At 34.4% G+C, this 27229-nt stretch overlaps 1 protein-coding gene across 5 annotated transcripts in view; it reads right to left on the bottom strand.

Annotated features, from left to right (window-relative positions):
• PSIP1 (PC4 and SFRS1 interacting protein 1) overlaps positions 1–27229 on the bottom strand; it is a 39139-nt gene that overhangs the window by 4626 nt on the left and 7284 nt on the right. The window contains exons 4-11 of one of the 5 annotated variants that reach the window (XM_040240042.1): positions 18043–18181; positions 15780–15884; positions 14824–14886; positions 9422–9518; positions 8288–8363; positions 4355–4583; positions 3316–3434; positions 591–646 (exon numbers count right to left, since the gene is read on the bottom strand). In XM_040240042.1, coding sequence (XP_040095976.1) covers positions 591–646; positions 3316–3434; positions 4355–4583; positions 8288–8363; positions 9422–9518; positions 14824–14886; positions 15780–15884; positions 18043–18181 — 884 coding nt within the window. Of the gene's footprint in view, positions 1–590; positions 647–1698; positions 2937–3315; positions 3435–4354; positions 4584–8287; positions 8364–9421; positions 9519–14823; positions 14887–15779; positions 15885–18042; positions 18182–27229 lie in introns of those variants that run through there. The other 4 variants (XM_040240066.1, XM_040240059.1, XM_040240075.1 and 1 more) reach the window with 4 other exon arrangements.

Here is a 27229-nt window from a genome sequence, read left to right as displayed (position 1 = left end):
TGTGAAACACAGTAAATAAGTTTTCCAAAACCAGTATTTTTGTATAATCTAAAGCAAAGTATAATGGAAAGAAGTGGTAATTTTAAAAAAATGTTCTTAGTAATCTGCTTACATCATTAGGAAATTATCTGCCATTTTTAGTCTTTAGTTTAGGAAACCAACATTCATTATACAAGCAAAGAATCACTGAGTAGCTGCATGTCTCTAAAATAAGTGGTCTGCATCCACTAACTCCTTCTCAATCCTTTAGCACCTGCCTCTCCCTTACATATTTAACCAAAACTAAAATATCCATCTGAAACCAGATTTGTCAGAAATGGGGAAACATCTTCCTTTAGGCAGTGTTACAATAAAATAAATGTGACTTCATCATATAAGGAGCAGTAAAATAATAAACATGACCACCTTTGCAAGTTCACCTGATAATACTTAAAAAGTGCAAAACATAACAGAATCCATTAGGGATTTAAAATGTGTACTTGTACAATAAGAATATCAAATGACTGATTTAAACATATATACAATTAAGTTTCTGTAAAACTTCCTTTCTGTGTATAACATTATACATCTTAGAAAGTGAAATAACTAACCTCGCTTCTTCTCCACTTTCTTAACTTCTGGCTTCTTTCCTTCATCTTTATTCTGCCTATCAAATGTTAACACAAATATTTCAAAAACATTGGAACTCTGTGACTGATTACCAAATGCCCACAATCCCTTTTGTAAAAGTTTTTTTTCTTTAAAATAGTTAAGTGACCTAGATCACAAGGAATTGACTATAATTCTTAGACCTTTCCAGTGCCACATTAGTATTAGTATAAACAAAACATAAAAATTAACATGCCAAAATAATCTAACAATCTAATTGTTCAGTGGCATTACAAATTTTAACAGCTGCTTTTGTGCAATTTTATTCCAACAATAGTGTGTTAAAAGACCAACTGCAGGGTCAATGGATAAATAGGCCATAGTGGGAAGAGAATGCCTGTTTCATGAATTCTAAAATAGCATGTCAAATTAGACTGATTTAACTGCTCCCACATCTCCAAAAGGTAGGTAATTTGAGGGGTTCAAAGTTAAGTTACAAGATTAAATAGACTATAGTGCTACTATATTACAATAAAGTAGGATTTATTTTTGCCACTGTATCAAATTTAAATGACATTTACTAGTGTTTACATACCATTTCACAAATGAAAAGGTACCATTTTACTGTAAATCACAAAAATAACCATTTAAAAATGAATTCTTAATAATTTCTAGTACCTTGACTTAGAGTTCGGGCCCTACTATAATAAACCAATTGAAATAGACAAGAACAAAAAATATCTAAAAATCAGGTTTTTTTTTTTTAAAAAAACTTTATTTTAAAATTTTGGTTACAGTTTCATTTTTGTTTTCTTAACAAGTCTACTATTTAATCTCTCAGGATTAAAAAAACAATTATTAATATTCTAAAGAATTAAACAACAAAGGAATGTCAAGGGAAGGGCACAACTGCCCCATTCTCTAGGGGTATAATATAGCTACTCCAGTTTAACACCTAGCTTCAAAACAAAATGAATTTTTATATTTTCTAAATGAAATAATGTACAACCACCATCTTCATCTGAGCTTGTAACTTTCAAACACAAAGCTTCATTTTAAGCTTGGTAAAAAACTTAACAGGAATGATGGCCGACCTTAGTATGTAGTGTGTACCTTACAGGAAATGTTTTTTAACAATCATAACACAGTAATAATGCCATTAATGAAGTCCTCAATTTAGAATCTGGAACATTCTTCCATCAAAAGGGGGGAGGGGGAAATTCAGTCCAATGAGTCTGTCTCAAGATCTTCATCTCTTGTTTGCTCCACTTGTATTCTCTTTTCAGTAACTGGATTAATGCTTTGAGCCCAAAATGAGATATATTTTTTATTACTGTAGATTACATGTTGTTTGGCTGGGAATACAATACAATAAACTTTATTTTTGCATAATGCATTTCATACAAGCTGCATCTGAAATGCTTTACAGAGCAAAACTGTCCAAGTACAAAGTTTTGTAATAACAGAAGAAGGAAAGAAAACACAAATATTAGAATTTGAGAAAGTTACATTCGGAGGACATTCAAAAAGAAATTGAAACACATAAAGATTAACTTTGAAATACTAAAGGATTGGGCTAGATTTACTAAGCAACAACTAATTTTTTATCTTAAATTGGGGAGCACAATAAAGTTAAAAGCAACAAACAGTCCAACAACTTTTCAGTGAAAGGACAGGAAAGGATAGGTAACAAAAAAATAATATTTACATAAATGGTCCAAGTCTAACAGATTAAAGGGAGTAACATTTCTGAGCTTTAAATCAATTTTTAAATTACTCCCTCTTATAGCTAAAACTGCTTATATATCCTCCAAAAAACTAAGAAAGGAGATGGTCAAATGCTATACTTAACAAGACTTTCAGCTTACAGATTTATTATATAAAGAAAAGGTACAAAATTATTTAAGAATAGTTTTTTTAAGAATTTCACTGCTTAAGTTTGTCTTAGTGACCTACAGCATGTTTTTAAAATCACCTCCTCACTAAAACAACAAAAAAACAGTTTAGTCAGAATAATGCAAGACGTTTCACAAAGAAAGAAACGTTTTTCAGAGAAAGACCTCAGAAGAGACAGTCTAAAGATAACTAAGAAAACAAATGTAATAACACATGAAGCCTAATCATCGTCATTGCTATTTTCCTTATAAAATTATTTTATAGAATAAACTTAAAGGGGGAAGAAATTCCCCATGGTAAGTATATATTATCTCCAAGTATCAAAACTTATCTTGATTTATATTGCACATATCTAATGCAAACCCTGTCAGCCTTTTAGATTTACTTGTACTGGCTTCATGGGTTTCCAACTGTGCTTTTGTTATTTTTGCTGGTCTTCTGGGGGAGGCCTGCTGGTGGTATGACAAAGATAAATATTTCTTTCATTCTTTGTCCACTAATTTATCATCTTTCTGTATTTAATATTATATGAGAAAACAGTAGAGGATGAGGACATTTTCTACAAAGCCTTGAAGCAGTTAAGCCCTATCTGCACTTTCCGTTTAAATTAAAAATAATTCATAGGGTGATTATCTCAGTGAATTTCATCCTCTTTACTCAGAAAAGAATGAAGCCTGAAATATGATTATCATATACTGCAGACATTTTTCTAACACATGGGCAAAGTCACTTCTTTAGAAGGCTTCAGAAAGTCTGGAAAATGAGATTCTATTGTTTAAAATTTTCATGCTGGCTTAAAGAAATTGAAATTTATAATAAGAAAATACTTACTGCTCAGTTTCCATTTGTTCTTCTTGCTTGCGTTTTCTATCTGCAGCCTCTTTCTCATGTTGTCCTTTGAGCATATTCCTTCTATGAGCAGTTTGAAAGTTTCTTCCACCTTTTCTCTTCTGTTTTATTTGAGAATTAGGATGGTTTTAGTTAACTATCAAGTCAGTGACTAATGCTTCTATGATTACAGTTGTGGGAGAAAAGCAGCAACTAGTTTTCTTAAGGGACAAATACTTAAATTACTAATTTTAAAAAATCTTAGAATTACACATGTTGTTGCTATCTAAATTTAACTTACGCCTTGATGAATTTGGGATTCATAATTTACTGCATTGCTATAGGAATGACATGCTTTGGTTAATATGGAGTAAAATGAAGTACATTAGGCTGTTTTCCTCTACACTGTGACTTCAACACCTGTTTACTGACAAGTGCCTGCTCAACCTATGGAATTTTAGGTCCGGGGCTTCTCAGGGTTTTAATAAGTTAGATAAACATAAATGAAAGACCTACACAACCTGGGTCAGTAGATTTCCAAGGCTGTACACAAAACTTTTGTTTTTATACAGAGGAGAATGCATAACTTTAATGAAACTCCTAATTTGTTGCATCCAAATGAAGTACCACTAATAAACTGTACACTCAATAGGTCTGAAAGGCTCGTTGAGGTCAATAATATAAATCTATGTATAAATTTACCTTTTTACATCTGTTGTCACTGGTCACAACTTACTTGGCTTAATTCTTTACTTTCCTACCTTTTCTAGGTAGATGGAGTTATTGGAAGTTTATCATACAACATTTAACTCCCATTTAATTGTGAAAAGGTAAGGTAAACTTATGATGTACAATAAAGCTTCAAATTTGCTTTTTAACACTGCTAACTGAAGTTTATTCAGAAAGGTAAAGAAATTCATTTTAACTTTTAATCTTATTTATAGACTTTCTTAAAGATACTGAAATCTTGATCTAAAGATTAAGAACTACACAAGAAACTAAAAATAAAACAAAGGTTTTATTTGATATACAAACATTCTACCTTTTCACCTTCTTGATCATCTCCTTCTTCTTCAGAATCAGAGGTTGATGTAACCCCTGTTTTGGCTAAATTTTTCCTTTTTGATTCAACTTCCTTTTTCCCCTCTTTTTTATCTGGCTCTTTTCTTGGCTTTTCTTCTTCCTTCTGGCCCTCTTCATCCTTTTTAAGCTGTTTTTTAGGTTGTTTTTCCTCTTGCCCCTTTTTCTTGGTTTTGTCTTCTTCAGTTATCCTATTTCACAGGTAAAACAATGAAAAATAAACTTTTATATATCTTGTCATTCAACCACAATCTCTGAGTTAATATAACTATTTTGGGTAACAATAAGCTATACATAGTTTTTTATTTAAAAACAAGTTTTAAATATCATAAAGTAAAATGTAAGGAAGGGTCACTATCAGCCTATCACACACAAAAAAGAACATCCTTTTAATAAAAGTTGGAAGATAGAAAAATTACAGTGGCACTAGAAGAGTGATTTCCCCACCCCACCCCACCCCCATTTTCTAAGTTCTTTGTAGCTCATTCGCTTAAAAATAATACTGGGTACCATCTCAGATGCCATGGTACTATTCTTGACTCTGGGGAACAGCAGTGTATAAGGTGTGTGAGATCCCTAGATTTTAGCCACATAGGCAAAAATACAATTGCAGAATCAAACTAGTATGGTGAAATACAGTCATTTTAAAATTTGAAGAAATATTCCCTGCAATTTAAAAGGCTCAATTCATGCATATAATGGTTATATATATGGCCAATTAATATTATGCAGTGTTCGAGGAATTTTATTGAGAATTTCACATGTTACTTAAAAGCTGCAAGGAACCCCAGATCATTCAGTCCAACCCATTCCATTTAACAGGTGAGAAAATGATGGTGCAGAAAGGTCAGTTAGCCCAATATCTCAATTCCAAATCAACTGACTTTCCAGACAGCTGCTTCCTTAAGAGATTATTAACTTGCAAAAGAAAAAAAAACCCACATTTTATTTCTTTAGACATTTTTTGCCACATAACTGTCATTGGCTATGTTTATCTTCAAATGTTATATGGGTTTCACCCTTTACTTTTAATCAATGGAAGATAAAGCAGGCAAGTAAAATCACTTTAGTATTTCCACAAATTAAATATTTTGACAATGATCATTTTGTGGAGATGCAGAAGAGAGGATCAAATATAAAAGGCATTTCCATGGCTCTTAAAAGTTACTGACCAACTGCCTCCCCCAAAATGTTACCCCCTGTGCAAAGAGGCAGGTATTAAAAATAAAAATATCCTTTTAACCCCACACGTCTGCTTCTAGCAATGTATTCTAAACAAGAAAAATGTATACATATAAGGAATAAACATTTTAAGAATTATGACTCACATACTGGAGAAACATGACTACTTTTCTCTCTTAAAGATAGACTTAAAATGTGTATCATATGCTCTTAAGAAATGGATTATTTCTAAGTTTTAAAAACAGTATCAAAGCAGAGAATTCCCATAAACATAACTACAATTAAGTCTTTAGTTAATTCCCTCCTTACCATCTTCCGTGAAAAATAGACCTCTTGGAGATAAGTTCTCTATTAACAGGTCATGGTATGGTAGGAAAATTATACTAAAGGAAATTATAAATACAGTTTAATTAAAAAAAAAAAAGCCCCAAATAGCTCCATGACTTGTAACAGATCTTTACATGAGGATTAGGAGATGGTTTCAGCTTTTCTGGACTCCATTCCACTGTCTTATCATTTCAGGACCCACTGCAAAGAAGCTGTCACTACCAGAGACACCCACTGTTCTTATGGTGGACAGCTTCCATTTTAAAAGGGTTTATATAGTTTTGCTGTGCACTCCACTAAGTTTTTGTCCAGATACAGAGCTAAGAGTAGCTGTAACAGCCAATGCCTAGCCTACATACAGCACAAATGAGAAATAAACATTGTAAGCTACTGGAGTTGTCTATCATGGAAACCTAGAACGTGTGACACTTGCTTTGCATTTGAAACCCTACTATACAACACACGAAACTATCATCTATGATAACTGGAAAGAAACTTTATTCAGTGAATTTGTGGCTTTAGGTGAAGAGGTTTCAAGACAAAATACTGGCATCTTCCAGTTGATTGTTATCAACATAAATTTGATCGGGTACTTCAAAAAAAAGGAAGTTCAAAAAATAATAGGACAGCAAAGGAAGGAGAAAAAAATTCCATGCATCTCAGTGGTGAAAGTTGTTTCCAGCCTATAAAAGATTTTTAAATTCAGACAAAGACAGGAGTCAAAGATCCAGTCAAGGTAATGTATTAAGTTGCCAGCCTTTCCTTAAGAATTCAAACTGAGATACCTTGATCCTTCTGATAAGCAAATGATTGTAGGAAAAAGAAACCAGAATTGGGTTTTCAAGAAAACATATAAACTCAAAGTACTTTTACTTAAGTGTAAATAGATAAGTATGTCTGGGGAAGTCTTATAAGTCACACCACTGCCCGTGAAGCTAACTAGAATGAAGTGGACACACACACTAACAATGAAGTATTGTTACACTACCAAAAGTGATGACAATCTGCACGAAGGGGAAGTAATGGGGATTTAAAAAGGAATCTTGGGTCAAACTCCCTAAAGTATGAAAGGAAACTAAGAAAGCTGCTCAGCTAGTAAGGAGGGTAGTATTTTCCAGTGCAACTATTGATACTGAAAAAGATCAACTAAAGATGATACTAAAAAAGTAGAGAACTCTCCAAAGAATGGGCCAAAGGTCAAGGAGAGAAATGGACTAGGAAGAAACCTAATCAAGGAAATACCTTTATATAAAATGGGGATCTCACAATATTCTCCCAACAGAATTTCTTATTTCCTAGGGAGCAATGACTGCTGTATGTCTCATAATCTTGTCCTTGCGAGTATTTAGGGTGCCCTATCCCAGATCAATGTGCATATATGAAGGGGAGAGGGGAGCAGATGACCTGCGTTTTAGTTCCTTCGTCTCTACAGCAAGGCCTTAAGTTGATCATGAAATCCTAGACTCGATGCCTTGATTAGAGAAGACATCTTACAGAGGGGATGAGATTCATTTGAAATGTTTAACAACAAACTCACCTGCATGTACTTAATATTTTAATTTCACTATAGTAATTAAAACCATGTTGTAGTTTTGTGCCACTATTTTTGAGAATATTTAAACAGCTGGCTTGGCAATAAAATAAAAACTCTTTCAACATACATTGGTTAAAAAGTACCAACACTCTTTTAAGTTGTTCTATAACTGAAATTTCCAATAAACTGTTTTCATTCAAAACATTGTAAATCCATTCTTAAATGACGTACTTGAGCCTTTTCCTATAAAATCCTCGAACACAATAGCTACAAATTTTTTGCCTTGTCTAGACATACATTCCTATTGGTGAAGTTTCTACCCAGAAAGCTGACACAAACAAGATCCACAAAGGAAAGAAAGGTGGCAAGGAAGAAAACCAGAAATACTGATTGTTTTGTTGCTAACTAAAAGCAGTCATCATTCCAAAAGACTTTATATCACTTACAAAAATAATTTTAAGTGTTATTTTGAAATAAAGGCTATTCTGGAAGAGCAAGATTTGTGGAAATTGCTTCAAAAATACTTTGTCTGGGGATGGGGTAAAACACTGTCTAAAAATTTCTTTAAACAAAGAGATTATAAATTTTACCCTGCATTATCTGAGTATCTTATATCCTGATATATAAGAAAATGTCTTAGATTAATGAAATCGTATCAGATTTTTCTTGATTCCCTATCATCTTTAACTTTTTTATATAATAAAACTATGTTTTAAAGAATTTCTCTCATAATTCTAAGAAATACAAAATAGCAATAATAATCATCTGTAAATAAAAACTTGTAGAAACTCAAGTTTATACATATTTGAAGTGAAATGTCTCATTTATTGCATAACTAATTATAATACTCACATGTCACTCTCTGAAGGACAAGGTTGTTTTACCATTTTGGGTCTGCCTCTTGGTTTTGGAATCTTGACCTCTGTGGCTAACATTCACAGGAAAAAAATTTTTGTAATTACCAGTTTTCCCACCAAGATGTAGACATCATATATAAAAGTTAAAAATATACATACTATTAATTAGTAGTTATTACAGATATAATTACTTTAGTTTTTTTTTTTTACTTTAGGTTTTAAAAATCATATCCTCGTTCACATGAGTAACGATTTAGAGAAGTAAATCAAGGTTATTTTCAATTTACCTTTAGTATGGCTGAGGACTTAAAAGAACATCCTTCACTGTTGTTTTAACAGGAATGTCACAAAATTCAACTTTATAGTAGATAATAGCCCTTATACTCAACATTCATATACATACTACAGTATCATTTGTAAATCTATGTTCACGACTTTGAAAATTCTTTATCAGAATTCACTAAATTTTCTAACAGTACCATTAATTTGATCCATTACAATATTAAAATCCAAAGAAAAAGGTAAACAAATTTGAGGCGGAGGTATTACTCAGTTTAAATCTGTTGCATTAAGAATCCTATATTATGAAGTAGGGAAAAAAAATTGTCTCTATCCTGGCTAACTTTGTTTTACTTTATATTAGAGATAGAGCCTTCCAAATTATTTCCTATTTGCCAAATTAGGAAAATATTTTAAATAGGCTGAAGACATCTACATATTGTATAGGTCCTAATAAAGAATACAAAAATTTAAAAATTAATAACTTTGATAACTCAAATGTTGTGTTCTCTTGCTTTCATTACGATTCCATTTGGAAAGCTTAAGTTTTCTAAAGTTAAGAGGTAAAGTAAACCCATTAGTGATGGAATTTTATCTCACCACAGCCTCATTAGCTGCTATTAACAGAAAATGTAATGGGGATAAACAGAAAATGAAAAAGTCTCAAACAATTATTTCAAATTTAAATACCTTATCAGAGAGCAGAAACCTTAATGTTTATCTTCTTTAAAATGTGTATGTTACACATAACCAAGTGTCTATTCACCTATTCCAAAGCAGCTGAGGTACAGCACTTAAATGGATTAGAATACTGATCACAAGCCAGATACTTAAACATTAACAATCCTACCTGCAGGTCGTCCTCTTTTAGGACTCACTTTTAGATTAGCAGATGCTGTTGCTGTAGTCACTACTCCAGCCTCCTCAGTTTCTACTTGTTTTTCTGCCTGAATAACAAAGATTTAAATTATTTAGCATGGTAGGCATTCCAAGTTTATTAGTTTAATGGCAAAAACATGCCAATGTAAGGTAAGTTCAAATATAAGCATAACTTTAAAAATATACACATTCATTTATCTGGCTGTGCTAGCTCTTAGTTTTGGCATGTGGAATCTAGTCGCCTGGCCAGGGGTTGAACCTGGGCCCCCTGCACTGTAGCACAGTCTTAAGCCACTGGACCACCACTAAGCATTACTTTTGTTATGATTTTCACTTTTCAACAGCTGACTCAGTGATATCCTCAAACTTAGCTTATAATTCTAGGAAACAAACTATAAAACTTCACTTTTTAGATCTTCTCAACCTAAAAGGGGTCATTTGTAAAAATAAATGGAATATTCTTGATGCAAAGTGTTGAATAAAGTAGAATTACACTGAATAGCCCACATATTGCTTATAAATGTACTTTAAGTATCTCAAAATGCTAACACTTTACAGTGTACTTATGATATACAACCTAAATTAATGTTAGAAAAGGCAATAAACTAAGTTGCTGATATCTCCATCCTTTGTTAATATACACATTTTATTTTTGAAATGAGACAGATCTGCTGTTCTTCCCTAGGAGTTATTCTTATTTTCCCTAAAGAAGGACTTACTGTAAAGAAATCCCAACAAACCTTTGCAAACTATAAAGCCCTAAAGGTAATGAGACAACAGCCTCAAATGAGAATCCATTTAATCAAGCATTAGAGTAGAACCAAGGTTGATAACCACCAATTAGAAAGGAAATGCAAGCATAACATCATCATGGAAGAGAGAAAAGAAATAGTGAAGAGATCAAAAAGAGCAATGAGGATTACTATGAGCTGCTTCCTCACCCTCAACTACTTAGAATTCAGCCCGAACTGTCTAACAAAATAAAGGCAATAAAGCATCTCACAAAAACTTGCACGATCCAATCTTACTGATAAAGTCTTAATCTTTTAATCAACAATCTGATTTGCAAACACTTGAGATAATGACAAATACTGGTAAGGATATGGAGAATTATTCATATGTTAACAGTGATCAAATCAATAATCTGGCAAAACATTACTGATCATTATGAATATCAACAATACAGAATATGCAAATCTGACTCAGGAATCCCACTGAAGAATTTATCCAGTTTTTCATTATAAATAGTTTAAGTTTAAAAACTTACAGACCATCCCTGCTCCACTCCTAATTTGATAGCTCTGGAGTAAGAAGCCGGGCATCTGTTTTTATAACAAAGGTTGAGAACCCAAGACTGTATGAAAGCTCCTATTAAGGAGTTAGGAGGGCCAAAGTTCTCTGAAATTCAGTTCAAACTGATAAGCTCTTTCAGTGCCAAAAGAAAAACCTCTCTTCAATTACACTTTCAACTTTTGGAAATAAATCATGACACTGCATTAAGAATTAGAGGTATGAATCTTTTTGAGGAGATACCAATTAGAGATAGCAAGTTCATCTATAACTAATATCATAAACAAACACTTTAATAAGCAAAAGTACAGCCCTTCCACAGACATATATTCTTGACTATTACAGCAAAATCATGTAAGTCAAAACCACTCCTCATGAAAATATTAAGAAATATTTTATCTAGAAAAATGACTTACTTCAAATATATATCTAAATATCTTAAATGCAAATATTCTAACTAGATTAATTTTTTCCACATTTTATCTCACTGGGACCTCTACTGTTCAGTTGCTAAGTGGAGTCTCTTTGCGACCCCATGGACTGCAGCACACCAGGCTCCTCTGTCCTCCACTATCTTCTGTAGTTTACTCAAATTCATGGCCATGGAGTTGGTGATGCTATCTAACTATCCCATTCTCTGACGCCCCCTTCTCCTTTCTGTCTTCCATCTTTCCCATCATCCGGGTTTTTTCTAGTGAGATCTCATGAAATTAAAAGACGCTTACTCCTTGGAAAGAAAGTTATGACCAACCTAGACAGCATATTAAAAAGCAGAGACATTACTTTGTCAAGAAAGGTCTGTTTCCAGTGGTCATGTATGGATGTGAGAGTTGGACTATAAAGAAAGCTGAGCACTGAAGAATTGATGCTTCTGAACTGTGGTGTTGGAGAAGACTCTTGAGTCCCTTGGACTGCAAAGAGATCCAACCAGCCCATCCTAAAGGAAATCAGTCCTGGGTGTTCATTGGAAGGACTGATGTTGAAGCTGAAACTCCAATACTTTGGCCACCTGATGCGAAGAGCTGATTCATTGGAAAAGACCCTGATGCTGGGTAAGATTGAGGGCAGGAGGAGAAGGGGATGACAGTGGATGAGATGGTTGGATGGCATCACGGACTCAATGGAAATGGGTTTAGGTAGACTCCGGCAGTTGGGGATAGATAGGGAGGGCTGGCATGCTGCATTTCATGGGGTTGCAAAGAGTCAGACATGACTGAGTGACTGAACTGAATCCTTTGACAAGTTCTCTCCCCATTTATGACCCCATTTACTAGCTCTACTCCCTTCATGACTTAATAAAGGCCTCTCAACCCTACAAAAACCTCATGGGACTGTCATTCATCTGCAATCTTGTTTTGCTGCACCTGTCCCACAAATCTCCAACAGAGGATTACCATAAAACTCTACTTTCCTTGCTTTATTACTTGCTACTGATCTGAGCCCTGTTGGAAAAATAAAAATCTACAAACGTGCATTCATTTTATGCAGCTTCATGTGTGGTCAAAGTTATCCATTAATCCTTTACCCTCTCTTTTGTCATTCCTTTTCCTTTTCCTCCCTCTAGCATAAACTTTCAATCCTTTCTTCTTGCCTTATACCATATATGCAGTCTTGCTTTGAATTCAGTGAGGGAGAAGGGAGAGACTGAGGCCAGCAGGAAGGGAGTCCCTTAATATCCAAGTCTCCCTGGAAATTTTTAATAGTCCATTCCCTTCAATGTTATAAAAGATGAAAAATGTCTCTTTTCCATTAAGTCAGTTTCTTTAAATGTGCTCTCCCTTTTCTCTCACTCAGCATTATTCTTAACTTTCAATAATTTAAACTCAGTATCTTTGCTATTTCCTGGTTTCACAAAGAAAAGGTGTTACAGCCTCTATTATATTTTTTTTTACTTTAACACCCTCCCTTAACCATGGCAAATCCTTGCCATTCTCTCTCCTCAGTTCAAAGATTTCAAAACCACAGTGTAATTTTAACATTAAACATTTTATTCTTTAGTCTACTTCACCTGTTCTTACCATTTGACCTTAAAGTATCCTGGCAGATCCTAACTGTCAAACCTTACTGGGCCCCCTCTGCATCAGGACCCTACTAACCACTCCCTCATTCTTAAAATTCTTTCCTTCCTTGTTTATCTTGATAGCTTCTCTTAGATTTTCTCCTGACAGTTCATTCTCCACCACAATTTTACAAGGCAAGCTTTCATGGCCACTATATTACCTCAGGATTCTGGTTTCCAAGTGTGGTTCTTGGTAAACTTTCCCCCTTCACTAACCATCTAATATCCTGTATTTATGAGACCACATCTATACCTTCTACCTGTAACCCTTTTGGTGTCAGAGAAATATATATTTTCAGTCTAATTCTCAAAGGTGTTTCACATCCTCCTCAGCCTCTACTCCCAAAACATCTGCATCTCAGTATATAATCCAGTCATCCAAGCCAACACCTTAAGTCATCCTAGCTTCCTCCTTCTCCCTTCACACCCACTTTCAATCAACTATTAACCCCCTAAGGGGCTCTTAGCATCCCATCTTTTACCTACACCACTAAAAATGTTAGGTTTACTCTTTAGAAAGGTTTTTATAATTTAGTTACCAAGTCACAATCTTAACTCTCCAGTTTAATTGTCTTATGTATTTACTATCTGTCTCAACAAAAATGTCATTCAGTGAGAACAAAGACATTATCTTCCTTATTCACTGATGATTTTCTGCCTGGGCTAGTGAAGTGAGTACCAAAATTCTGAATCAATTTATCATGAAACTAGTCGCACTCTGCTTCAATTCAATTCCCATCATTTACACTGCTTTAAAAGAAGTATCTGAAATTTAAAATGATTCAAAGGCTATCCACCAGTTCTTCAGGATTAACACACTGGTGTTTTCATACTTGTTTCCCTCAAATGTTATGCTCTGATAATACTGAAATGCAACACTAGAAATGCTTGAAGCAAAGTTTTCTCTTATGCCTCTGTCCTCCCCTATTCCTCCATCTGCCTGTCAAAATTCTGCCTATCTTTTAAAATCTTGTTCAAGTTATCATAGCTCCTTCACACAAATACCCCCCACAGGGGATAAAAAGACACTGGAAGTAAAATATGAAAACAAATAATTACAGTGGCTTTAATTAAAGACGCTGAACCCACACTATAGTACTACAAGAGAAAAAAAAAACAACCCTTTTTAAAAGACTGAACCCTTGGAGTTCCCTGGTGGTGAAGCAGTTTAGAATTGTGAGAATCTGTGCTTCCACTGCAGGGGACATGAGTTCAATCCCAGGTGAGGGAACTAAAATCCCACGTGCTGCATACTAGGATCCCATGTGCTGTGTGGCTTGGCCAAAACAATAAACTAATAGCATAATTTGCCATTAAAAGAAAAAACAAACTGAACTCAAGTTTTCTTTGTAGCTTTGTCATATAATAATATGTAACTAGGTCAGAAAAAGGTGTGATGAACAAAACTTCACATAGGAAAGAAGAAAACATTAATTAAAATCCTAAGATGTACTTCATCCCAAACTGTCACATCCTCTCATTTCATGCAACAATGTTGTAAAGTAGTAACAACAGCATAACAATGGACATTTATAAAGCACTTACCATGTATAAGGATGTATTATAAATACTGTATATGTCTTAACTGATTTAATCCTCTCAATAACCTTATAACTATATATTATCCATTTTATAGAGAAAACTTAAGGCAGCAACATAAAAAGGAATGAAAATTGGTGCATTTTGTTTACCATTCAACTTAAGGAGGGAGAAGGAAATGGCAACCCACTCTAGTATTCTTGCCTGGAGAATCCCAGGGACAGAGGAGCCTGGTGGGCTGCTGTCTATGAGGTTGCACATAGTCGAACATGACTAAAGCTACTTAGCAACAGCAGCAACTTAAGGATGTTGTATCACTAAGAAAGCAACAGTTTTGATATGTAAACATAACCTATCCTTTACAATAAGGACTTAAGAGTGAAATGCTGAGTTTAAACAGTACAGTTTTTTCACTATCTACACTTCCTCAATCCAGCTAAAATAAAAATTCTTTTAAGATCTCTGTGGTTAAGCTGTAGAATTACCTTTCTCTTCCTCCCTCTTCTGGCAGCTTTTGGAGTGGTTATGTCAATTGCTTTAGTCACATCCTATACAAAAAAAAAAAGATGAAACTGATAAATTATGCCACACCTGAAAGAAAGTTTCTTAAATTAAAAATCACAAACATGTTTCACTGAAAGAACTAGGGAACTTGTTTGAAATTACAAATTTTGAAAGTCTTAATATTATCATTATGAAATAAGAGGAATTACTGCTATCTCTGTCCAAAAAACAAAAAAAATTTGTCAGATCAAATATTAAAGTTACACTTGCTAGTACACTGGAGGGGTTGTCTATTTAAATTTACAAAACACAAACCTTTCTACAGCAGAATCTTCAGTTGTAGGACTGTTAATGTTAAGAGGTGGTCAGGACTTGATCATATAACAATTTTATGAAGCCTAGAAGGGCTAAATAAGTATTTCCATTCAGATAATAAATACAGAGTTGGAAATAAACATAGGTTTCTAAAAATTTGGTTCAATGTCCTTTCCCATACATCCATCTACAACACCTCACTTTAAAGATATTCCTAACAAACAGTAAGCCAGTCTTTTAGCTGTACCTCATATTTTGCACGGCAAAATAACTTAACAACATCCAGGGACCTCCCTGGCAGTCCAGTAGCTAAGACTCAGCACTCCCAATACAGGGGGCTTGGGATGGATACCTAATCAGGAAACTAGATTCCATGTGCTGCAACTAAAGATTCCTTTCCACAGGCTGCAACTAAGACCTGGAGCAGCCAGAAAGTATAAAGATGAAAAAAATATTTTATAATATTATATTTAATATTCACACAAGGAGATAAGTCTTCAATATTTTCCCATTCATTACTTGACTACTTTAAAGATTACTTTCTACTTTGCCACAATCAACTCATTTTACAATTCTTCCTTGCAACAAGATGGATTTAGAATACAAGAGAAATTAAACACACCTCATTGCTGGCTTTTTCTTCATGGTCAGTATCTTCCTTTGAAACACTTGTTTCTTTTTCTTCAACTTCAACATCAGATGACGCATTTGACTGTTTAGCTGATGCCTATGAACAATCAAATCTATTAGTTTCACAAAATAATTTTATCCCAACTTTAAAATTTGTGCCCATAAAAAATCAAAGCCTGTAAGAAAGCTAGAAAAGTACCCTTATTTCTGTTGCACAGGATACTTCTAATATGCATAATTTATAAACAGTTTTAAATGCTATTATTCCTGCAATTGATGCATACAAGCTCAGCAGATAAAATGATGAAGCAGAAATTAAAAGTGCAATTACAAAGAATACCATCCTGATGTTCTAACCAACACCCAACAAGGTACAATGTAAGGTGATTTAGAACAGCACAGACCTACACTCTATTCAACTACTGTAATATTCTAGATAAAGAATCTAACCTAAAAAAGTATATATATATATATATATACACACACACACATATATATATCACAACTTTATTTAAGGACCTTGACTGATCTATATTTCAAATTTAGTTTATTTAAAATCCAGATTCCTGAAACCCAAACTTATGTGATTCTGATTTAACAGACACTGAATGGAAGTCAATTATCATTAATGTTTAAAAGTACCCCCAGATGAGAAAATACTTGTAAGCAGGTGACTTAGGGTCCCTAGAGTTTCAAAATACCAACCAAAATGATGACAACCAGAGGTGAGGGTACAGCACGTATTTACAAGATGATAGCAATGCAATCTAAACTGTGCACCTTTCTAGCTTTTTCCTTTGGCTAGTCTTCTACACCGTTAACCCTTTTCCTTTTTTGTAAAAAAGGCAATGCTGATAATCCACAAATTTTATAAAGGTATATTTTAAAAAATGTACAAATGTGTCCAAAATTACTTATAGCACTGTAGAGATATTTATTAATTAATGATGGCAAATTTATGGTGTTTATGTAAGTTTGGGCTTGAATGCTTGCAACCAAACCCCAGGAATGTGCCATTGAGGATGTCTGGGCTGGGAACACAGAGTACATCACACCAGCATCATCATTCACACTTATGTTAAGAACAGAAAATTGTTGGATTTCAAGCACACAACCAACCAAATATTTCACTGTGAAACAGAAAACTCCCAAGTATCAACATGTATAATGAAAACTACCTGCAGATTAAGTAGGTAGATGGGAACAGAGAATAGAGTGACTATGTAAAACAATCTGGAGAATGAAAATGACTTTGAAGGCACAATCATAGGATGCATAATCCAAGTTAAAGTTATTTTCAGGAAATAATCAACTCAGTCTTTTTGAGACTCCCATTACACAGTCAAGGCAGTAAGGATGGGAAATCATTCATCAGTTCTCACATCTGTGCAACAAACATCTAGTGGATAACTATTCTCTCCACAAATATGTAACAATGCCAGGCACACAGGACACATACAACTTCTCTGTTTACAGAACAAGCCTGTGGCAGTTAAGGCTAGTACAGAAACAATTATAAGTACTGCAACAAATAACTTTTGGGTGGCTAATGAAGGCACTTAGGATCATCTAAAGCAGCCCTGTAAAATCAAAAATTTAAATATTTCAGACACAACAGCGTCTGAAGGTTTCAAACAAGAGAAAAAAGCCTGGCACAGACAAAGAACTAAAAAACATAGATTAAAAGATACAAATTTGCAAAATTTTCAGTGTGTTGCTATTTCCTTCAGGTTTACTCACACTCATCCAGTTTTTAAAAACTCAAGTCTGAATACATACATACATACACACACACACACAAACCCAAAATAAAAAAGTTTAAAGGTTGCTCTTATAGAAACCAAAAGCAAATATAATTTGCAGTGCTATAAGTATTTTTGTCACATATTTAATTTAACCCACATAAAGTTCATATCTAATTTTATAGATTTAGAAATTAAAATAAGAAAAAACACATCCTGTTTTGTTATTAAACCTAAATTTAAGAAACAGTACATATAGCTTTAAATTCAATACATTAAATAAACTTCCAATCAGGATTTAAATAACTGAATATTTCCTAGCTTTCTGAGATCTGTTTGACCACGAAGGCAGTATTTTCAGTTATCTAGATATAAAAGTCCAAGGTTCAACCTCACAAAAACTTAATCTGAAATTTACAAGGCTCTTCAATTATTTTCCTATAGCTAGAATATTGATTATTCACCAAAACTGAGTAAGTAATACTAAACTAAGTTTTATGTAATATGACGCACCTGTTGACTTGAAAATTTCACTTTCGGATTGTTATCTATCTCCCATAAACCTTCATTAAAGCCTTTTCGTTTATTTGGTTTGCCGTACTTTTCCTTATTTTCTGAGTAAGGAAATATGTCCTTTGGGCCTAAAAAAGCACTAAAAAAGGAGGGGGGGAAATATGAGTGTAACGCAATCTCAAATTTAAGTGATTAACACTACCCTATGAACACAATTATCAAAAATTCTTAATCTAAATGCATTAAACATCATACATAAGTTAAAGGGTAGCCACAAATAACTGTTTAATTCCAAACACGTTTATTAAATTCAGTCAGAAATTTAATCCTAGATCCATAATTCTATTTAAAAAAACACACAAGCGGCACAATAATGTACTGAATGCCACTAAACAGTACATTTGAAAATGATTAAAAATGGTAAATTTTGTGTAATTTTACAAATTTTGCTATAAATATGCATAAAAATGAAAAAATGTGACAAGACTACATTAATCAATACATTTAAATGAATTCCAACTATAGTTTTACTTCAAAGTAATTTGGAATATTATACAACTCAAAACACTGTCAATAAGGTATATATATGTTTTAATATTTATTTGTGTGTGTAGATTTTTGGAATAAATGTTCAATGTTATTGTATTCAATGAGGGAATCAGACCTTATCACTAGTTCATTTATGTGTGTATACACATATATACACATGCACACACATATATATTTTAGTCAATTCTTTTATTCATGATAATTGTATTCTAAAATATCACCATGAACACTGAATTAAGGAAATACTACACCACTGCTGCAGGGGAAATACAGGGTAGGTTCCTCTGGTCATATTTTTGTCAACCAATCAAAATATGACATTGTTTTATGCATTTTTCTGTTTGAAGACACCTTGTTTAATATATACTGGCAATTCATTAACACTGAACTTATAGCCAACAGCTTACGTAACACTCATTTTCTCTGTAAGGCATAGCAGTCTTCTTGCACTGAGGAACACTGACCAGCACGTCAGCACCACTTTAGGGTGCTACTATAAACAACAACAGGTTCTTCGCCACCTGATGCGAAGAGCTGACTCATTTGAAAGGACCCTGATGCTGGGAAAGATTGAAGGCAGGAGAAGGGGACGACAGAGGAGGAGATGGTTGGATGGCATCACCCACTCAATGGACATGAGTTTGAGTAAACTCCGGGACTTGGAGATGGACAGGGAGGCGCGGCGTGCTGCAGTCCATGGGGTCGCAAAGAGTCGGACACAACTGAGTGACTGAACTGAACTGACTGACAAACAACAAAATGACCAAGGAAAAGGCACAAAAATGCAAAATCCACGACACTACGCAGACTGCAAAAAGGACACTCGTTTACAGTATGACAGCTGAAACAAAGTAGAGCACAGCCTTCCTTCAGCCTCAGCTAGGAATGTGTGCATCAAGTTACTCCATTTTTTTCCACTGCACACAGACAGTACCATGAAGACTTCACAGTTAATGACTTAGGATTACAAGTAAATTTCAGTAAGCAGGCAAATTCATAAATATGGAACCTGTGAATGATGACAATCAACTATTTTTTTTTTGTGTATATATATATATATATATATATATATATATATATATGTCTTTAGATATAATCCCCAGAACAAACCCCTTGTTTATCTCCCTAGGCCAGTCAGTTCTGCAGAAGTTTGTCAATCCTATAAAGGTAGATACAGAGAATGTGTAAGGTTTTTGCCATTATAGTTGATATATATGTATTCTCCAAAGCAAGAGGAAAATCAAATTACCACTCATTTCCTCTAAAATATGCTACAATTTAAGGTTATTAATTACTAATTATGTATCACAAATTCCATATCTGCTGAAATTTTATAAGAATTAGGGACCTATGACTACAGTTAACATTCTAGTTTAGACTATTTTAAAAGGCTTTAGAATAAAATTTCAACAGGAGACTAAGTTCAGTTCAGTTCAGCCGCTCAGTTGTGTCCGACTCTTTGTGATCCCATGAATCGCGGCACGCCAGGCCTTCCTGTCCATCACCAACTCCCGGAGTTCACTCAGACTCACGTCCATTGAGTCAATGATGGCATCCAGCCATCTCATCCTCTGTCATCCCCTTCTCCTCCTGCCCCCAGTCCCTCCCAGCATCAGAGTCTTTTCCAATGAGTCAACTCTTCGCATGCGATGGCCAAAGTATTGACAGCTCTACTTAAATATGATCAATTACATGAGTCAGCTTTAATTATTATTTAAATTGTTCAGTATACAAATACTGAACGTATCCGTGTATTTTAACTGCACATCAGTTAAGGCAAATTATCATGATTTCACGTGATCTAGAAATTCAGATTTTTACTAAGCATTATTCACTCCTACCAGCAATCTGTTAGAAAATTTAACATATTTAGTTAACAGTAAAGCAATTCCTCCAGCATAATCATCTCCAAATTCCAAGTAAATGACTTGAATTAAAACTCCATCAAAAATACCATATATACTTCTGGTAAGAACAAAGTAATTCTCCCTTCTAAAAAACCTCACAACTTCTATAAGGCTAAGAGATGTTATCAGATTTGGAAGCTGTAAAGACTGAGAAAGTTGGGTACTAAATAGCAACGTAGAAAATCAGACTAATTTATAGTTTGAAATCCCCAAACGGTTCAAAACTGGTGGCACCAGGAACTTTGAGAAGTAGAAAGTACCTTTATTAAATGTTTAATAAAATCACAGAAAAATGTCTTAAAACCTCAAACACGGGGCATTTTTAAAGTATTCTAAACCAAAACGCTATTCAAAAGAGAAAACTGATTCTTTCTTGTTGTTTAGTTGTCCAATCATGTCCGACTCTTGCGGCACACCAGGCCTGCCTCCCTGTCCCTCACCGTCTCCCCAAGTTAGCCCAAGTTCATGTCCATTGCATCAGTGATGCCATCCAGCCATCTCATCTTCTGACACCCTCTTCTCCTTCTGCTCTCATCAAAAGTGATTCCACTATGATATTATTTAGCATATGTATAAAGGTTTCAATTAAATTTATGTGTATTATTTTTCTTTTCCCAAAACAGGTAGTCCCCATTTTGCATGACCAGAGACCACAAAAATGACCATGTAAAGCAATCTTATCGAAAAATAGGAAAACTTCCAATTATTCCATAACCTTCGAAAGTTGTCAAAATATTAAATGCACCATTACTGATAGTGTGTGTAAGGAAATTGAGTTGCCATGCCCTCCTCCAGGGGATCTTCCCAACCCAGGGATTAAACGCATGTCTCTTACCTCTCCTGCCTCTTCTGATACATCTACACAAAAACTTGTACACAAGTGTTTATAGCAGCACAGTAGCAAAAGTCATTAAAGACCACATATTGTACAGTTCAATTTATATGAAATGCCCAGAATAGGCAAAATGATTACTGATTCCCAGGACTTCCCTGGTGATCCAGTGTTAAGACCCCATGGTCTCAAAGCAGGGAGCCCGGGGTTCTACAGGGAACTACATCCCATATACTGCAACCAAGACTTTGCATGCCGCAAGAAAAGAACCCAAGTGCTGCAACTAAGACCCAGCACAGTCAAAGAAATAAATAAATATTTTTACATAAACATGTAATTTTCATGTATATACTACTGACCCATAAATACTTTTTCAAATTACAATGAACATGTTTTCACATCAACAGTTACTTAATAGCTAAACACTGTATTACTGAATAATTTTTCCAAAATTAATTTGTCAGACCATTTCCTGTATCAAATTTTCTATTATAAAATGTAACTATAATAAATAATGTATTGCTCCATCTTTTCACATATTTTCCTAATAAATTCTAAGTAGAACTGCTGCCTCAAATGGTTATGTTCAAGACTACAGAGCTCCTTAATGAGATTCAAACAATAATGGTGGATGAAAAAAGAATCCTTCCATGTTGTCACCACAAAAAAGAAAATGACTAATTACAGGACCTGATGGAGGTTGGAGGTGTTAGCTATCACTATGGTGGTAGGTAAGCATATTGCAATATATAAATGTATCAAATCATGGTGGTAATAACACTGCAATATATAAATGTATCAAAATCAACAGACCTTAAACTTGTGCAGTATGCATCAATTACATTTCAGTTTAAGAAAATAAGAAGAAAACACACGCACACACAAAGAATCCTCCCCAGGGATGCAATCCCATAGGCTCGGTGAACAGGGATCAGATTAATTTTTAAGCAGCCATCACTAGTCCCCAAGGGCACAACCTTCTGTAGCTGTAGCTTTGATTCATCCTTCAAAGCTTTCAATTTTTAAATGACATATAAATCTCAAAGAAAATACACTAAAAACAGTAATAGGTTTAGAGTTTTTTCCCCTAAAAAACAGTAAAAATGATGTGCTTCCTTTTAATGTTTAAAAAAAAATTTTAATAAAAAGATATGCATTAATTGAAAGCACATTACCCACTAAATTCCAGAGCACTTAGGGATCACCAAGATCTTCCTGTTAAAGATTAGAAAACTGAAAGCCAAAAAGATTTACTGATGCAAGCAAGGTTATTGAGCTATTAAATAGCAGAGCCTTCACTCTGTACAATGTTCCCTTAAACAGATTCCCTTTAACCACTGTAATCCAGTCTCTGAAACACTGATTTATGTATTAATAAAATATTGATGCCATATCCCTATACATATGAACTCAGTTCAAACACCAATTGTCAAAGCACAAGGATTAAAGCTAATGGAAAATGTCTTAAGAAAAAGCAAATCATTAACTACAGTATTAATTTTATAATTCTGAAGCAACTTAAATAATTCCAAAGCCTGCAGGTGTGTTTCTTACATAGCATATGCCTAAAGTGTGTTCCTGTGTATCCGCATTTTTCAGAATCCAAGTACACATAAAAGCTGTCATCTCTCTAAAGTCACTTTTCTGGAAACAATGTATACACCTACAAGAACACACACATACATGTCTCACAAACACTCAATGACCACACACCTGAAATAGTCCTTTAAAGTAAACCAGAAGTTGCATATAAAAAAAACGGGATAGGGAAGTTTATCACGGCTGAAGACTTGAAGCTCAAAACTCATTTAACTGTTGTCAAATAATAATATAATACAGAAACTTATACCTTTTAAAACACTGACTCTAACTTAATGTTTCATTTCCCTATTATTATTAAATCACAAAATATGAAACATACTGTTTTAAACTACATTTTGTAACAGCACACACACTACTTTATAACAGAAAATGACTCAACAGACAATTGATACATCTACTATGTGCCAGGAACCTGACAATACAGAGATGGAGAAACAGTTCCTCTCACTATAAGAAATCATACAAACTCCACACCAACACATACAACTACGTCTATAGTACTGAAATTGTATAGAACTCAGTATAGAAGAAAATAAAATCCTATCCTATGATTCATTTTCTCATTCCTTTCTTGTGGATAGGTGATACAAAAAACTGACCAGTAGAACTTTCCCATTCACCTTCACTCCTAGTAACTTGTGTATTAGGCAGGTTTTGAAACAACCTGTGATGGATAGTTTCAAAGTTCCTAGAATTGAGCATCTAACATCTTTGAATTAAGAGCAGTAAAGAAATAAAGCAGCAAAAATACTATCTTCATTTAAAAATTTCTAGACTTTAGAGAAATAAGTAGACCTGGATGAGAGTATTCCTTCAATTAACAATGATAATTAGCCAGCAAAACAAATTGCACTGCAAACAATCTAATAAGCATACTTACAAGTTGTGGAAAAATAATATGCAACATTATTTTTAATTCCTAATAGTTGACATTTTGTGTTTAATACATGCCAAGCACGTAGCATCTTATCTGCACCTCGAATTCTAAGGTAGAGTATTTTATTGTTCCCATTTTACAGGGAAGAGAAGGACAAGGCTAAGTAAACCTGCTCAAGGTCATAGAGCAGATAGATAAAAGGCAGGATTCAAAGACACTCTTCTAATCCAGCTGTCCTAAACACTATAGAAATGCTAGCTAATGGACAGAAAATTCATCAACAAACTGATTTTATCTAGGTCATAGAGCTTTCAGTCTATTACCAAACATTTATTTATTTAACAGCTACTATGTGCCGGGCACGTAAGTCAATAATGATAAACAAGACAGACAAGGTTCCTGCTCTCCAAGCTTTTCATTTGTGGGTGAAGGAAAGGAAAAAAAAAATTTGGTCATCACTGTAATGGAAAAATAAGCATAAAAAAAGAGGATATGAGCTAAGAGCTAAATGACTGAAAATCTGTTTTCTCTTTGTTAGGAAAGATAGGTCTTCAAACAGGAAGGACCTGAGACAAGATACATCTGTGCAACAGTAAAAAAGAAAATGTGATGAGGTTGGAGAGGTTAAGACTAACTAGTTCACACAGGGTGTTATAAAACAGCACTTGTAGGGACTTGCCTGGTGGTTCAGTGGTTAAGACTGAGCTTCTACAGTCATCAAGACAATATGGTACTGCCACAAAGACAGAAATAGAGATAATGGAACAGAATAGAAAGCCCAGAGATAAATCCACACACCTATGGACACCTTATCTTTGACAAAGGCGGCAAGAATATACAATGGAGAAAAGACAATCTCTTTAACAAGCAGTGTTGGGAAAACTGGTCAACCACCTGTAAAAGAATGGAACTAGAACACTTTCTAACACCATACACAAAAATAAACTCAAAATGGATTAAAGATCTAAATAGTTTCTAAGACCAGAAACTATAAAACTCCTAGAGGAAAACATAGGCAAAACACTCTCTGGCATAAATCACAGCAAGATCCTCTATGACCCACCTCCCCGAGTAATAGAAATAAAAGCAAAAATAAACAAATGTGACCTAATTAAACTTAGAAGCTTTTCCAAAATGAAGGAAACTATAAGCAAGCTGAAAAGACAGCCTTCAGAATGGGAGAAAACAATAGCAAACAAAGCAGCTGACGGAGAATTAATCTCAAAAATATACAAACAGCTCATGTAGCTCAACTCCAGAAAAATAAGCAACCTAACCAAAAAATGGGCCAAAGAACTAAATAGACATTTCTCCAAAGAAGACATACAGATGCTCAACATCACTCATTATCAGAGAAATGCAAATCAAAACCACAATGAGGTACCATCTCACACCAGTCAGAATGGCTGCTATCAAAAAGTCAACAAACAATAAATGCTGTAGAGTGTGTGGAAAAAAGGGAACCCTCTTACACTGCTGGTGGGAATGCAAACTAGTACAGCCACTATGGAGAACAGTGTGGAGATTCCTTAAAAAACTGTAAACAGAACTGCCATACAACCCAGCAATCCCACTGCTGGGCATACACACTGATGAAACTAGAATTGAAAGAGACACATTTACCCCAATGTTCATCACAGCACTGTTTATAATAGCCAGAACATGGAAGCAACCTAGATGTCCATCAGCAGATGAATGGATAAGAAAGTTGTGGTACATATACATAATGGAATATTGCTCAGCTATTAAAAAGAATGCATTTGAATCAGTTCTAATGAGATGGATGAAACTAGAGCCTATTATACAGAGTGAAGTAAATCAGAAAGAAAAATACAAATACAGTATATTAATGCATATATATGGAATTTAGAAAGATGGTAATGACGACCCTATATGAGAAACAGCAAGATACACAGATAGAAAGAAAAGACTTCTGGACTCTGGGAGAAGACGAGGGTGGGATGATTTGAGAGAACAGCATTGAAACATATATATTACCATATGTAAAATGGATGACCAGTCCAAGCTTGATGCATGAAACAGGGCACTCAAAGCCAGTGCACTGCGACAACCTAGAGGGATGAGATAGGGAGGGGTGTGGGAGGGGGGGTTCGGGATGGGGGACACATGTACACCGGTGGCTGATTCATGTCAGGTATGGCAAAAACCACAACAATATCATAATCAGAGCCCAACTGAAATAAAAAAAAAAAAAAAAAGAAAGTGAGCTTCCAATGCAGGGGGCACAGGTCTGATTTGTGGTCAGGGAACGAAGATTCCAACATCCCTTGCAAAAAGTAAGAATTTAACAACCGCATTTATAGACAGAATTTGGGGGTTTTGTCTGTTGCTAAGGTTAACAAGGAGGTCACTGAAAGGCTCTGGACAGAGAAAATGACATGATCTGACTGAAATATCAAGATCACTCAGACTATATATGAAGAGTGAAAGCTGAGCCCAAGATAGAGACAGGACACTATTCCTAAGAGTAACTGCGGCTTGAACTTAAGTTGCCATAGAGCAGTGGAAGAAAGCAGATCAGAATGCATGTTAAAGGAAAAGAATTAAGACTTGCTGACTGACTAGATATGGGGAGGAAAAAGATAAGACTATAATAAGAAATGAAGGATAACACTAAGATTTTTGGCTCCAGCAAAAAGCACTGCATCTTTGTCAGTCTCATTTACTAAGAATCTGCTTCCAATATATTAGTTTTACAACATCTAGTAGCCCATCATGTTTGGTATACGTTTAAGAGCTCACTGTTAAATAGTGTTCAAAACTTTGGTGGATAAATTAACCATGAAAGGCGTAAAAAATTATGAAAAATCAAATGCTTGTAGCTCAGGAAATGAATGCAGTTACAAAGGGATTCTGCTCTAACTTCACAAAAAAAAAAAATCTTAATTTACAAATCAGTTACAAATAACTAGGCTTCCCTGGTGGCTCAGAGAATTCCATGGACAGGAGAGCCTGCCAGGCTCTGTGGCGTCACAAAGAGCTGAACATGACTGAGTGACTAACACTACTTCTCACTTTTATGAATATCTAGTTTTCTAATTGTCATTTCTTCTTCCATGTTCTTCTTTTCCCATCTTCTTAATTACAGGCTCCTGGATTAAACTCCAACTTATGCAAATTCCAAACAGAAAGGTTCAAATAACCGCCCTCCCAAATCCTGAGGGGGGAAAAAGGCAAACACTCACAATTCAGTTTCTAAAAATTAACCTTAAATACCAAAACGTTAAGCCACCAGACTAATAGATACAAGAGCACTGCCTTTCCAAAGGTAACAGTTTATTTATGAGATCACTGAGGCATAGAAACTACAAATTCATTTTGAAATGAAAATTTAGTATCATTAGCTTAATTTCCTGAATATATTCTAATTTTTGAATATTAGTAATTCACCATCTTCAT

This window comes from Oryx dammah, unplaced genomic scaffold (assembly GCF_014754425.2).
Source record: "Oryx dammah isolate SB20612 unplaced genomic scaffold, SCBI_Odam_1.1 HiC_scaffold_1, whole genome shotgun sequence".
Lineage (NCBI taxonomy): Eukaryota > Metazoa > Chordata > Mammalia > Artiodactyla > Bovidae > Oryx > Oryx dammah.
This window is presented reverse-complemented; position numbering and strand designations above follow the sequence as displayed.